Source organism: Canis lupus, chromosome 19 (genome assembly GCF_048164855.1).
Source record: "Canis lupus baileyi chromosome 19, mCanLup2.hap1, whole genome shotgun sequence".
In the NCBI taxonomy this organism is placed as follows: Eukaryota; Metazoa; Chordata; class Mammalia; order Carnivora; family Canidae; genus Canis; species Canis lupus.
In genome coordinates, this window is record NC_132856.1 from 45,323,597 (window position 1) to 45,338,997 (window position 15,401).

Below are 15,401 nucleotides of genomic sequence, written 5' to 3' on the forward strand. Positions count from 1 at the left end.
TCAGAGTGTGGAGAAGCCTCGGCTGCTGGGATCCCTGGGTGGCGCAGCGGTTTGGCGCCTGCCTTTAGCCCAGGGCGCGATCCTGGAGACCCAGGATCGAATCCCACGTCGGGCTCCCGGTGCATGGAGCCTGCTTCTCCCTCTGCCTATGTCTCTGCCTCTCTCTCTCTCTCTCTGTGACTATCATAAATAAATAAAAATTAAAAAAAAAAAAAAAAGAAGAAGAAGCCTCGGCTGCACCACGATGCCACATCTGTCCTTGACCAGAGCCTCGTCGGGTGGCCAGTGGAGGCCATTCCGGCCGGGGAAGCTCGCCCATGTCAGGGGTCAGGCAGTGAGGCCAGCTGTGACCCAGGAGGGCCCCACAGTCCCTCCGCTGGCTCCTGGCTCCTCTCCTTGTTTCTCGGTTCATCTCAGTTCATGGCCTTCTGACCCCCAGTCTCTGTCTTTACAGGCCAAGGGTGGCTGGCAGGGAGCCGCGCCCCCGGCGTCCACCGCTTCGCCCGCTGGAGACCCCGGCAGCGTCCACTCAGACGCATCTAATTAAGGTTTGGAGTCGACCAGAAAAGCGGACCGGGTGGCCTGCAGTGGTTTGCAGGCACCCGAGTCTTTGCTGCGCGTGCAGTTGATTACCTCAAAGACCCAGAACCGCAGCAGGTGGCAGGCGCCATCCATTGCTTGCCAGCTGGGATCTGAAATGGGCTGAGATGCTGCTCATTTTCTCAATTCAGTTCATTTTTTTAATAGTAATTTTATGATAAGACTGTGAATTGTTTCTTCTAGGACTTGTCACAAATTCTCCCATTAAAATTTTGGACTTATTTTCATGTCAATGTTGGTCATATCAGGTTTGTTTCAGCGACCGCTGGCCGAGCAGGGTGGGTCGGAGTGTGGATCTGGCCGCTCCTGGGGTCCCTCGTGGGTCTGCTCCCCCAGGCGCTGCCTTCCCCGCTCTCTTCTGTTGTTTCCTTCCATATGTTGTGAGCTCCAGATTTTACTGGGGATGGGTTTGATGTTTTTTTTTTTTTCTGTTAACATAAGTTCTACCATCCTCCAATGACCTGTCAATACACTCCCCGAGCGAGAGCGAGTGAGCGCTGTGTCGGTGCAGCGCTGAGGGCCTCGGCATTAACCCCCCTCATTCCTGGGTGACCTCTCGGCTGCCCCAGTTCCTCCTCTGCTGGCGTCTTCAGATGGGCCCTGCCGCCTCCTCCCACCCTGTCTAGGCCCTGGCCCCTCCTCCCTTCTCCAGAGGCCACCAGTGCCTGCCAGTTCCCAGGCCATCCCACCCAGATGCCCTGTGACAGGCTGTGATGTGTCCCAGCTACATGTCCCTACTTTGAACGCCCTGCTGTTCTCCGCATGGTGCAGCTTGCGGGGGCCACCACCTCCATGGCTGCCAGGATTTTCCTCCAGCCAATGAAGCGCCATGGCAGGAGCCCCTCGGCCTCAGCGCTTGGTGTCTGTCCCTGGCTGCGGCTGCTCAGGTGCCAGCTGGGGACCAACCCAGCACTGCCTGCTGCGGGTATTTCTCCTCACAAGGCTCCATGTGGGTTTTCTGTCGTTTGCATCCATACAGTGGCAGCTGACTCCCTCCCCCTGCCTGAGATGCCTGTCCTCAGATCTGGCCTGTTCTCAGTTCCTGCAGCCTGCCTCCTGGCTCCCCGCAGCCCAGGATTCACTGGCAGACCAGGGCCCTGCTCTAGTGAGATTACATTCCAGAGAAAAAAAGAATAAACATGAGCAGAAGTCTGGGGGTGGGCTCAGGGCCCACCTCCTGGAGAAGGTGCCTTTCTCCCCTTTGAGAAAGAGAGGGAGGCAGTGCTCAAGAGCACAGTGATGGGGGAGGGGCAGAGAGAGGGAGAAGCAGGCTCCCTGCTGAGCAGGAAGCCCAACACCAGGCTCATCCCAGGACCCCAGGATCATGGCCTGAACTGAAGGCAGACACTGAGCCACCCAAGTGCCCCTCCTCTTTCTTTTTAAAATAGTGGCAAGATGGGACTCCTGGATGGCTCGGCTGTTAAGCTCTGCTCAGGGAGTGATCCTGGAGTTCAGGAATCGAGTCCCACCCACATTGGGCTCCCTGAGGGGAACCTGCTTCTCCCTCTACCTATGTCTCTGCCTCTCTCTCTCTCTCTCTCTCTGTGTCTCTCATGAATAAATATATTTTTAAAAAATTGTAGTAAAATATATATATAACATAAAACTTTTCATTTTAACCATTTAAAGACTCCAGTGGCACGGATTACATTCACAATGTGTTGTGAAATCACCACCTCTCTCTAGTCCCAGAACGTTTCCTCCCCCCCCACAAAGGACACCCGGTCCCCACCAGTAGTCACTCCTCACCCCTTCCCCCACCCCTGGCAACCACCACCCTGCTTTCCGTGTCCATGGATTTATCTGTTCCCAACATTTCACATACATGGGATCATATTCTCTGTGGCCTCTTGTGACTGGCTTCGCTCACTGAGCATGAACGTTTTCCAGGTTCGTCGTGTGTCAGGGCTTCATTCCATTTTATGATAATATCTCACCCAGGAAGGTAGGTTTGAGACGAGACCTTAGGGAGGTGAGCCAGGGAGCATGCAGTGTGGGGCGGGTGGGCTGGGTACTGCCCCTGGTGCCCACACAGATGGAAGGGATGAGAGGTGCCCGCCCGAGGGGGGAGCCGGGCTGGTGTGCGCAGTGGGGGCCGCGGGGGCTCAGGTCTTCACAGACCCCCCCCCAGCTGCTGAGCCCAGAGTGGACTGAAGGGGGTGGCGGCCAGAGGGTCCTGTGATCACTGGGAGGAGGGTGGGCAAATGCAGGCAGGGTAGGCAGGGTGGGAGGCACATATCTGACTTGCTGTTGAGTGGGAGTGGGGTGGCCTGAGCCACAGGGAGAGTAGGTAGGATGCCATGGAGGGAAGGTAGCTGGGCTCTGGACCGTCAGGGCTGGGGTGTCTATCACACAGCTGGATGTATTAGTTGTGTTCAGGGGAGAGAAATTTGGGAAGTCCAGAGAGGCCGGAATATGGGACAAAAACCAAGAGAGCATGTCATGGAAGACGGAAGGCTAGATCTCAGGAGCAGGAGCTGCATTAGCATCTATTTTTTTTTTAATTTTTATTTATTTATGATAGTCACAGAGAGAGAGAGAGAGAGAGAGGCAGAGACACAGGCAGAAGGAGAAGCAGGCTCCATGCACCGGGAGCCCGACGTGGGATTCGATCCCGGGTCTCCAGGATCGCGCCCTGGGCCAAAGGCAGGCGCTAAACCGCTGTGCCACCCAGGGATCCCCGGGCGGTCACTTCTAGATGCTAATGCAGGGGATCCCTGGGTGGCACAGCGGTTTGGCGCCTGCCTTTGGCCCAGAGCACGATCCTGGAGACCTGGGATCGAATCCCACGTCGGGCTCCCTGCATGGAGCCTGCTTCTCCCTCTGCCTGTGTCTCTGCCTCTCTCTCTCTCTCTCTCTCTCTGTGTGACTATCATAAATTAAAAAAAAAAAATTTAGAAGTGACCGCCCGGCGCAGCCCTGTGGGTTGGGGCGCCGACCACCGACCACCGACCACCGACCACCGACGGCTTCAAGACAGAATCAGCGACTGGAGCACAGTCGGGCCGGAGGAGATTCCCAGCGGAGAGATGGCCAGGCACCCCGCGACGTGGGAGGCCAACCGGGCAGCAAGCACCGGGCAGGTCTTGGGGTGGGAGAGGGTGGGCTGCGCCCGGACAGGTCGTCTGGGCAACAGGGAGGTGTGACGGGGAGGTGGAGGGTGCGGGCGGGGAAGGCGGGCCCAGGCCCTAGGCCGGCGTTCCCGGGGACGCAGACAAAGCAGCGACTCTCCGGCCGGCGGGCGCAGGAGCCCTCCCCCCACCGCCTGGCCTCCCGCCCACGGGCGCCCTCTGGTGGCCATGGTGTGAATTAGGACCGTGGTTCTCTGGAGCTGGGTCTTTGGGTGGGGGTGGGGGTGTAATTTGAAAGAATATCTTTGCTCAAATTATTTTTTTTTAATTTTATTTATTATTTATGATAGTCACACACAGAGAGAGAGAGAGAGAGAGAGAGAGGCAAAGACATAGGCAGAGGGAGAAGCAGGCTCCATGCACCGGGAGCCCGACGTGGGATTCGATCCCGGGTCTCCAGGATCGCGCCCTGGGCCAAAGGCAGGCGCCAAACCGCTGCGCCACCCAGGGATCCCTCAAATTATTTTTTTAAAAAGATTTCATTTATTCATGAGAGACAAAGAGAGAGAGAGAGAGGCAGGGTCACAGGCAGAGGGAGAAGCAGGCTCCATGCAGGGAGCACGACGTGGGACTCGATCCCAGGACTCCAGGATCACGCCCTGGGCCAAAGGCAGACGCTCAACCTCTGAGCCACCCGGGCGTCCCCTTTGCTCAAATTCTGCACATAAAGTCGCACTTTATTAACATTTATTTTATATTGTGCTATTCAAAAACTCCTAGGGACGCCTTAATGGCACAGTCTGTTGAACCTCTGACTCTTGGTCTTGGCCTAGGTCTCGATCTTAGGACCCTGAGATAGAGCTTCGCATAAGACTCCTGGCTCAGCGAGGAGTCCGCTTCAGTTTCTCTCTCCCCCTCTCTGACCCCCCACTCGTGCTCTTTCTCTAAAATAAATAACTCTTTTTTAAAAAAACAACACCTGAAATGTGGCCTCGCAAGAATAATTGAGCCATTAATATTACAAGAATGCAGAGGAGTCATTCAGCACCCCCAGAGGGCCCTGCAAGCAGAATGGGTGCTGATGGGGTCTCCATGAGACAGGTAGGGACGCTGAGGCTCAGAGGCTTCCCAACCTGGTCCCCAGGGCCCCAGTTAGATACTGGCAGAGCCACGGCTGTGATTCTGAAGGCCTCACTACTGGGACTGCTCATCCATTCAGCTGCTCAAGAGGGCAATTTTCTAGAATCTGTGAGTATTAAAAGTGCACACACCTTTTTTCTCATCAATTTCCCATCTAAGAATTTTCTACAGATAAACGTACACAAGTATACAAATATATGTATGCAAGAAAGGCAAAATGAAAGCATTTCTTGCCACATTTCTAACTCCAAAATATTGAAAACAAATATCAGTTGGGGACTGTTTAAATCAGTTGTCTTCCTTCTGCTTCTCTGCTGGCCTGGAGAGAGAATGGGGATCCCACGAGACTGGATGTGACGATGTGGAAGCTGTAGAGAGACTTCCTAGCGGATCCCGTGTCAGTAGATGGTTCTATCATCCCTGCTGATTTCACCTGGTGCCTGTGTGTATCCACTTCCCACTCACATGTGTGCAGGGATGTGTCCACATGTGACACTAAACCAGCTGAGATGACTCCTGTTCTCTAAATGGCATTGTATTCAGGAAGCATCCTCAAGTCGCCAGCGAGGTAACTCGACTACTTTGGTTTGGGAATCAGACTTTAGAAGCTCCCCTAAGTTGTATGTCCAGGTTCTGTGACCGCTAGTCACTGTACCAGAACTCCTCAGGTACACATTCTAAAGAGCACTGATCTGTCTGAATACTGACCCGTCACTAACTTGTTTCCTAGGACCCAGCGTTTGTAGCACGTGTATTGTGATTTCCCTGGCTTACTTGTGTTTTGCACTGTTGAATTTTGACAGGGTAATTGCCACTTTATTTGTGCAACACTGCTGTACCTAACTGCAGATTTTTAATTTTTTTAAATTTTTTTAAGATTTATTTATTTATTTATGATAGACATAGAGAGAGAGAGAGAGAGAGAGAGAGAGGCAGAGACACAGGAGGAGGGAGAAGAAGGCTCCATGCAGGAGCCTGACATGGAATTCGATCCCAGGTCTCCAGGATCAGGCCCTGGGCCGAAGGCGGCGCTAACTGCAGATTTTTTAAAGAAACTTAATCTTTTATGTTCTTAATGAAGTTTATATAAATAAAACTTACAACTAAAAAAATAAAAAAGAGGAGCACCTGGGTGACTCAGTTGCTTAAGCATCTGCCTTTGGCTTAAGGTCATGATCACAGGTCCTGGGATCGAGCCCTGCATCCGGCTCCCTTCTCTGCAGGGAGCCTGCTTCTCTCCTCTCTCTCTCTCTATCTCTCTTCCCCTGCTTGCTTGCTCACTCTCTCTGTCAAATAAATAAATAACATCTTTATTTTAAAAAAAGAAATGGGGGATCTCTGGGTGGCTCAGTAGTTTGGCACCTGCCTTCGGCCGGGGGCACGGTCCTGGGGTCCCGGGATCGGGTGCCCTGTCAGGCTCCATGTGTGGAGCCTGCTTCCCCCTCTGCCTGTGTCTCTGCCTCTCTCTCTTTGTTTCTCGTGAGTGAATGGATGGAATCCTTAAAAAAAAAAAAGAAGAGGGACGCCTGGGTGGCTCAGAGGTTGAGCGTCTGCCTTCAGCCCAGGGCGTGATCCTGGAGTCCCAGGATCGAGTCCCACATTGGGCTCCCTGTGAGGAGTCTGCTTCTCCTTCTGCCTGTGTCTCTGCCTCTCTTTCTCGGTGTCTCTCATGAATAAATAAATAAATAAAATATTTAAAAAAGAAAGAAAGACAAGAGAAAGAAGAAAGAAAGAAGAAAGAGGGATCCCTGGGTGGCGCAGCGGTTTGGCGCCTGCCTTTGGCCCAGGACGCGATCCTGGAGACCCGGGATCGAATCCCACATCGGGCTCCCGGTGCATGGAGCTTGCTTCTCCCTCTGCCTGTCTCTGCCTCTCTCTCTCTCTCTCTCTCTGTGTGATGACTATCATAAATAAATAAAAATAAAAAAATTTAAAAAAGAAAGAAAAAGAAAGGAAGAAAGAAAGAAAGAAAGAAAAGAGGGATCCCTGGGTGGCGCAGCGGATTAGCGCCTGCCTTTGGCCCAGGGCGTGATCTTGGAGACCCGGGATCGAATCCCACCTCGGGCTCCCGGTGCATGGAGCCTGCTTCTCCCTCTGCCTGTGTCTCTGCCTCTCTCTCTCTCTGTGACTATCATAAATAAATAAAAGAAAGAAAGAAAAAGAAAGAAAGAAATGGGGTGGAGAGGGGCATCTTATATCCAAATATCTTTGGAAGGAGACACCGGTCACAGCCATGACCTCTAGGGAGGAAGCCAGGGGTCTAGGGGTTGGCAGGGAAGGCCACCTCTTGTTCCTCCTTATACCCTTGGGCAGCCTGCATTTTAACAACCCCAAAGAGGGACAGGAGTTGGAGCCCTTGAAACTCTGACCACACTTCTCAGCCAGCCCTGCTCATGGTCGTCCCACCAGCCTGGGGCTTAGGAGGCGCATGATGAGAGGGAACCCATCAGGCGAGGGAAGCGGAGGCCACAGCACAGAGAGGACAGGAGGGTGAGGGCCCGCCGTCCGGCCGCTGTGTCCCGCCACCCACCACCAGGGGTCGCCGTGGCCCGCAGACCCGGCCGCGAGCGCCGAGCTGGGGGCCTGGAGCCCGGGCCTCCCCCAGGGTCGTGACGCCGCCCCGCCCCCGCAGTGTGGCTGTGCTGCCCCAGGGCCGACCCACCCAAAGGGCCGGGCTCCGGGCAAGAAACGGGACCTCGTTCGCCACTGTTACTATTACTCAACTTGTCTCTTCTCGAAGGGCGTCTCTGTGAAGCGGGAATAGAAAGTAGGGCACTGAGGACAGTGTCCGCGTCGGGGGCGCTCTCAGGTCCGGGCTGTCTTGTCCCCATTCCCCGAGGGGGACACTGAGGAAGACAGGAGGCCGCTCGTCGGACCGGGTCGGCGTCGCTGGGCCGGGGTAAACGTGCACAGGGTGGACTCCTTCTCTCGGCCCGTTCTCCTCGCGGCCGCCAGAGGGCGATCCTACAGCGTGAATCGGATCCCGCCGATTGCCTTACCCCGCCGGCTCTCCCTTCCCTCTCAGCATCCAATCCCCCCTCCATCTCCGCCCCCAGGGCCCCACAAGGTCTGTCTTTGACGTTCTCTCTCCCTGCGCCAGCCTCCTCACCGCCCCTCCCAGAACGCCTTCCCACCCCAGGGCCTTTGCACTGATCGCCTGGCTAACGGCTGCACTGCTGCGGAGGCTCTCCTCAGCTCCCAGCCCCACTCCCCCCAGCCCTTCCCAGGCGCTGCCCTCTGAGTCCCTGCTCCCTACTGACCCCCAGGTGAGCCAGCATCCTGGGACTTCAGCTGCGATGCTGGGGGCATTGTCCCGCCTGGCACCTCCTTCTCGTCTGGGGTAGAGATGGGGCGATTCCAGCAGTTGCCGGGGCTGGGGGCAATTGCCCTGAAATCATGGGGAGGAGAGTGGCTGTGTGTCCCTAGAGACAAGGCTGCCCCTCTCTGGCCTCACCCTTAGGCCAGCCTGGTGGATGGGGCAGTCCTGGGGAGGGCTGAGAGGTGAGAGCGGGGTGTGTTGGGGGGTCTCTGACCTCAGTCACCTCACGTTGGTCCTAGGTCGAAGTTTCCCGCAGCTTCTGGTTTAATTTCTTGATCTCTCCTGGGCTGGGGCAGAGTTAGGGGACCCACAGGTGCTTGGTCTCTGTCCACCTAGACCCCGCCCCTCACTGACCCCCCCCCCCCACTCAGGGACCTGGGCTCTGCCGGCTCCGCTCGTCTCCCCCATTCCTGACCCTGAGTCTAGCCGCTCTGCGCAGGCGGTGTCATCTACCTGGGGTGTTGGGCCGCACCCCCATCCTGGCCCCGCCCCTTCTCTCCCTGAAGCTCCTCCCCTGACGCGTGCTGCTCCAGGCCCCAGGCCTTCTCCATCCCCAGGGAAGCCTAGAAGGTCACCTGGGACAGAGGGGAGGGTCAGAGATTGAGGTTCTGGCCGCTGCTGCCCTGTGACCTGAGAGGGGGTCAGAAGGGCCCGGGCCAAACCCCTTTCAGGTTTCCCTTCCTCCCTCCCTGCACCCCAGTCTCCCACCTCCAAGAATGGCCACAACCCCCCAGGGCCACTAAGGGTGTGATCCTTGAAATAGGGGGCTTGAAGGCTCCCCAACTGGGAATTCAGAGGCTCCCCATGTGCAAGCCCTAAGTGAAACTTCCAGATCCCCTAAGCCAGTACATGGGAAAGATTTAGAGGGCTCCCCCAGTCCAGGTGGCAGAGGCATGTCCCGCCCAAGTTAGGTGCACTCGTGCTGTGGCAGTTTCCAGTTTCAAGGCCCCCACATGCAGTTCCAGCGCCTGAGGAGGGCCCAAACCCAAATGCTAGTAAAGATTTCTGTTCCAGCACACCTGGGTGGCTTAGTGGTTGAGCATCTTCTTTGGCTCAGGGTCCTGGGATCGAATCCCGATCCCTCTGCCTATGTCTCTGCCTCTCTCTCTCTGTCTCTGTGTCTCTCATAAATAAACTTAAAAAAAAAAAAAAGGTTTCTGTCCCCCTGAGACTCCAGGCGGTATTTCGAGACCCTCACCCGGAGCCCTGGAGGAAGCCTGGAGGCCCGCAGATGCCGGTGGGGAAATCGAGGACCTGATTTAGGTGCTTTGGGGAGTTTTAACTTCCCCACTCGACATCACTGCAGAGCTCTGGAAGTGGCAGTAGCTAAGGGAGGGGGGCTGGGGCTGCCTGGGACACCCCGGCTCAAATCCCTGCCTCTCTTCACACGTTACTGAGGGTGATCGTTGCAGTTAGTGAGCACCTACTGCATGCCAGCTTGCATTCACTAAGACCTGAAGAAGCAGAGGCCAGCTGTTCACCTGAGGGAAACTGAGTCTGTGAGGTTGACTGGGGACAGGGCCTAGGTTTGACCCAAGAGGCCAGGTTTTGTGTTCAGAGGTCTCTGTGGTAACCCAGCAAGGGTTCACCCAGAGCCCCCACCTCACTGAGCGGGACTGTGGGAGTCATGGAAAGTGTGTGAGCAGCTGCGTGACTGGAGCCTCTGGAAAGCTGGAGACCCTGGGGCCTGCCAGCTGCCACTGTGGCTTCCAGGGGATGCCCCAGCCCAGAAGACCAGGTTGCCCAGGCCCCTATCTTGGTGCCAGTAGGACACAGGCTTCTGCTTCCAATGTCTGCTCCTGTGACCCCAGGATACCAAGTTAACTGTCTGAGCCTCAGCTTCCCCATCTGCGAATGGGGCAATAACAGGAACAGCCTCACTGGGAGGAGTCAGTGAAGAGATGTAAGTAAAGTGCGTTAGCATCCAGTAGGTGCTCAATGGGTGTGTGGGGCCTTCTGGCCGGCCCTTGTGGCTCAGGACAGGTGGACAGGCAGACAGCACTAAACATGGCCACAGGGTGAGGAACACATTTTGGGGAGATACACTCGGACCGCCTTGGGACACACTGAACCCAAAGGGCCTGGGGTCATCCAGAGACCCAGAAGGGGTTGGACCCACTGAGGGGTGTAGGTGTGGGGTCCTCAGGCTGCCTGACCTCCCCTCTATGTGGTCAAGGAAGCCAGAACTGCCTGTGAGAAATCTGCCCAATTATAGGCTCTTGGCTGCAGGGCATATGACGAACTCCCCATCTTCAGGGTCACGCAAGCAGGCAAGGAGTCTCCAACAGCAGCGGGACCAGGAGGCCAACCCAAGCACCCTGATTCTTCAGGGACCCCCTCGGACGCAGGTCCCACCCAGCCTGGTGACATGAGACGGACAGTGGCATCACCCAGCGGCTGGATTGCTCAGAGGACAGGTTCCAAAGAGCTAGAAAATGAACATTCCTCGGCTCTGGGCGCCGGGCAGGCCACTCCTGCTCGGTGAAACGTCAGCCGGGCCTGGCCCCGTGGACTGCGTGTTTTTCCAGTGGCTTCTTCAGCCACAGCCTGACCACAACCTAGATTCCGTTGGGTCGGCCATTTCCAAGTGTTTGTGTTCAGCTGGGCCAGACGGCCGGCGGGGGCCAAGCCCAGGGGCCCAGGCCTCCCAGAAGGGAGGAGGAGCACCCTCGGGCCTCTAGTTGGGCGCGCTCTGCCTGAAAGCCCCTTGTAAAGCCGCTCAGCAGCCAAATGACAAGGTATGGGGCACAGTCTTCCTGAAGAGGCCCAGGGGGAGCTTGTGCGTGAAGCTCCCTGGCCAGGTGCAAACGCATGACCCCTGGCATTTGAGCCTCACTGTTCTGTCCTCCAAACTTTAGGGTCAGCCTGGGACCAGATCAGCAGCCAGTGTCGGGTGGGAGGCCGGGGTTGTGTATAGGACCCGGGGCAAAGTACTCTCAGCCTTGGCTTCCTGGGCTTTAAGAGGGGCGAGTAACAGAAACCTTGAAGGGTTGTTAACGGGCTCCAAGCCTGTGCAGAGCAAGGGCTTCACAAACCTCAGGTCTCTTCTGCCCCTCCTGGTTGGATCTGCTCTGCTTCCCCCACCTGAATAAAGGGCTCCCCAAGGTCATGGGCTGGGTCCTTGAGAAGAGGTAGTGGCTTGGGGTTTGTCTGACTGTGTCATTCCCCTGCTTAAAATCTTCATGGACAAAAAAAAAAAAAATCTTCACGGACAAAAAGTAAACTAAAACCAGCAGTCAAGGGACGCCTGAGTGGCTCAGTGGTTGAGCATCTGTTCCGGCTCATAGTGTGATCCCCAGGTCCTGGGATGGAGTCCCACATCGGGCTCCTCACAGGGAGCCTGCTTCTCCCTCTGCCTATGTCTCTGCCCTTCTCTGTGTGTCTCTCATGAATAAATAAATAAAAATCTCAACCAAAAAAAAAGCTCTCAAAATAAAAATTAAGTAAAACCAGCATTCAAGACCTTGGGATGTGCGATTTTGGTGTGGCAAACTCCTATTCACCCTTCAAAGCCCATAGCAACTGCTCTCTCTCCCAGAAACCCTTCCCCAGGCCCTCCTGTTGGTTTTCCCAGCCCCCGGCCCTCCTGCTGGCCCAGACCGGACCCCACAGGCTGGGGTCCGTACACCTGGCTTCATCTCGCTCTTTAGGATGGGGCTCTGTGAGGGCCAGTCCAGCGGCTGAGTCTATGCATAACCGAGCATATTTGCATCACGGGTCTACATGTAGACATCACATGGGAGCCCGTGTGCACAGCCGTGTGTGCGTGTGCACATAGGTGTGTTCCCCGTCCCTGTGCTGCCCCAGGATAAGCAGCCAGGCCCGCTGCCCCCAGACCACCGGGACATCAGCGTCTACACAGGCAGGGAGAGTGGGCTGAGCAGGGCCCCTTTCTTTACAAGGGAGCCTGGCTTGGCTGGAAACTCCTTGCTCCGCCGCCGCCGTTCAATGGGAAAGCAGCCAGCCTCAGCCTCCACCGAGCTGGCACCCCGCCTGGAGCCCCACCGTCAAAGTTCAAGCGTCATCTGGGGCGAGAGGGGAGGCTGGGGCCGGGGAAGCTCGAGTCCTGAGTGGGAGCCCCCCTCCCACGCCTTGACGGAGGCCCCACCGGGCAGCCTGCGAGGACATACCTGAGGTTTGGCAGCACCGGCGCCGCCCCCGGGCTGAGTCAGCAGGAAGGGATTCAGGGCTTCCCAGGAAAAGCAGCTGGGACTCTGCCCCCCACCCCCACCCCGCGCCCAGCCCCCCGCCCACGCCCTCCCCTGGGCTCGGGAAGGGTCGGAGGTGCCTTATGTGCAGGGCTGTGGCCCAGTGTGCTCGGAGGGGCTGAACTGCGCCAGCCCCTGAGGGGTTACCTGGCCGGACTCCGGCAGCCGCTGCTGGGGGTCAGAGCACCCCCAAGTGCAGGGGGGCAGGGAGAGGCTACACGGTGCACAGGTGCGCTTGGCGCACGCACCATCACGTGACCCTGCGGCGTGGGCCAGCCTGTCGCGGTGCATTCCGCCCCCTGGGACAGCATCCTGCGTGTCTGGGGGATCCAGTACATCGGGCAAGGCTAGCCACGTGCACTTTGGGGGGGTTGGTGACTGCACGTAGGACTGTAATCGCGAGTGACAGCGTCACCCAAATGAGTACAAGAAGGCGTCCCTGGTGATGTGGGAGGGTATGTCTGGAGAGGACAGGGACAGAGTGTGGCAAGGACCCTGTGATCCTGCGACTGAGCGGAGGGAGGCCAGCCCCGAGGCGCCGCTTGGTGGCGGTGACCCTGGGGCGGGCAGCCTATGTTGCAGGGCACACACGCCAAAATGTTGGGGCCTGTTGCTCCCCTTATGCCTGGGGTCTCCTCCTTCCTGCCCCCGTAGACCCCACCCCAGGCCCTGATGGGGGTCAGGCAGCAGGACACCGGCTTCACCTGGACTGCTCTTTCCCACTGGCGCGCTGCCTCTGTTTCCACCTTCCCCCCAGCGACCGAAGCCAGGTCTCCCCGCCAGGCTGGCTCCCGTCTTTGGGGTCTGAGCCTGGGACGGACCCAACTCCAAGGGCTGATGAGAGAGACAGACGGGGCCGGGGAAGTGGTGGGTGGCCGCGCCAGGTCCACGAGGCCGCGACGGAGGAGCCAGCAATGTTCAGCCAGGACAGGAGGCAGCCGGAGGGGAGGGGGCGCCGGCCTTCAGGGCTTGGACCCCACAAGGGCTGCCACGTGGGAAGAGCCAGACCCACGGAGCCATGAAAGAAACACTTTCCAACAGGCTGAATCCTGCACCAGCTCCCGAGGAGTCTTTGTTATGAGAAACTGTGTAACCTGCCTCTGCTCCGGCACCTTCTGTGGCTCCCCATCACCCGCTAGAGAGAGCTCAGCTTCTCACTCGGCATTCAAGGCTCCGGTCATCTCCCTGCGTGCCTCCCTTTAGCTTCTGCTCTCTGTGTCCTCCTCCTTCACAGACACCTTTCTGGCAGCCAGGAACACCCTTCCTGCCTTGCCTGGGGGCAAACTCCTACACATCCGTCAAAAACCAGCACCTATGTCCCCTTCTCTGGGAAACATTGCCCTCTCCCCCCAACCAGCCCACAAGAGTGTCCCTGTGAAATGACTGGGGTCAGCCGTGAAATGACTGGGGTTGTATATGTGTGAAAATTACCCTCCCTACAAGTCTATTTTAAACCCCAAGACAATAAAAGTACATTAAGTGCCCTTGAAGTGAGTCAGGCCTTGGGGGAGCAGCGAGGGCTCGCATCCAGTCAGTGCTTAATGTGTGCTCATGATTATCTTCCTCCTCTTGGATTCTGCGGTTTTAAGCCTCTCTTGTTTTAAGCATTGTTCCAAGATTTTTCTCCCACTCACGGTGTTAGGAATTTTAAGAACCCCTGGTTCTAAAATTATAAAAGTCTAAAATGCCGTGGGCGGGATCGAGGGCCTCCTTGTGCCCTGAGCTGACCCCAGGGGTGGCCGGAGCCAGGGTCTCTGGGGGGGCTCATGCCCCCCACTTTCCCCAGGCTGAGGGGGTGCGGTCTGGCAGCCCCTGTTTGGGGGCAGAGCAATGGATTTACCAGGAGGCAGATGGCCAGCGTTCCAGGAGGGGGGGGGCTGGACGCCTGGCTCTGCTAGAATGGGGTCACAAGGCAGTGGCAACAGGCACAGGGCTGTCCGCTCAGGCCAATGGCTTCTTTGTCTCAGAGACTCAGTTTCCTCATCTGGAACTTGGAGTTAAGTGGTGCCCTCTTAAAAAGTGTCCGCAGGGACAGGGAGGAGCTGCGGCTGCAGTCCCTGCCCTGCGCCAAGCATGTGCTTTGGCTGTGCCCTCCACCTGGAGGCCTGCCCTGATCCACTTGCCTCCGGGAGCCCCTTCTTACGCCTGGCCCCAGCCACCGCGTCTGGGGAGGGGGCTTCGAGATGACGCCCATCCACCCCTGCCCCGGCCCAGGGAAGGGAGGCCAGCTGCCTGCCCTAAACCCGGCTGCCCCAGGCCTGGCAGCAGCCGCAGCCCCAACACCCTCTCAGTGAAAGGTATTTGGCCACGGAGCTTGACACCTCATCACTCTCAGCCTGGAAGCCAGCATTACCCGCCCGCTGCAGGGGGAGGCCCCCTGGTTCCCGCTGTTCCCCAAGACCCCACTGAGTGGCCCTACGCAGGGCTTTGGGGCAGGTAAGCCCGGAGCCCAGGTTACCTTGTGCAAGGACCTGCCCCTCCAAGTTAGGCCCCCCCTGTCAGCCAGGGGTGTAGACACAGTAAGTTCTGGGTAAATCCACATGCCCCCTGGCTCCCGAGGGGCCTCCAAGCTTCTCTCCATTCCTGTCCATGTTAGCCCATCCAGGGAGAGGCCGGGGTGCGCAGTGAGGGACTGCCAAACCTCCACTCCAGCAGAGTGCTGAGGCCCATCCTCAGAGACTGGGGCGGAGGCCCTTGGGTTTGTCAGATTCTCCCCAACCCTCTGGGCCCCCAAATCCACCCCCTGGGCAGGGGAAGGCTGTTCCCACGCAGGAAATGGCCTGAGCAAAGGCATAAGGACTGGAGACGTTGACGGTTGTTAGATTGAGGGTTCTCTAGACAGACAAGAGCCAGAGAACCATGTGGGCTGAGTCCTGACCCTAGAGGCACATTGGGGTCTGTGTGTGAGCCTAGATCCCTACCAAGGCTGGGCCCTCTCTAGGCCCTCGATGTTGGCACAGATCAGACACCTCCAAATGCTGGACAGGTAGATGGTGGGGTAGATGGGAGGGGTGGGGGCAGCAAGTGAATGAGCAGCCAGGCAGGTGGTAGAAAGGGAAGAGG

At 57.3% G+C, this 15,401-nt stretch overlaps 1 protein-coding gene across 4 annotated transcripts in view; it reads left to right on the forward strand.

The window, feature by feature from the left end:
• The window catches only part of PBX4 (PBX homeobox 4), a 36,830-nt gene extending 35,997 nt beyond the window's left edge, over window positions 1-833 (forward strand). For all 4 annotated transcript variants that reach the window (XM_072786570.1, XM_072786573.1, XM_072786571.1 and 1 more), the window contains one exon: window positions 455-833. In XM_072786570.1, coding sequence (XP_072642671.1) covers window positions 455-547 — 93 coding nt within the window. In that variant the 3' untranslated portion in view covers window positions 548-833. The remainder of the gene's footprint in view (window positions 1-454) is intronic.
• The last annotated feature ends 14,568 nt before the right edge of the window (window positions 834-15,401 follow it).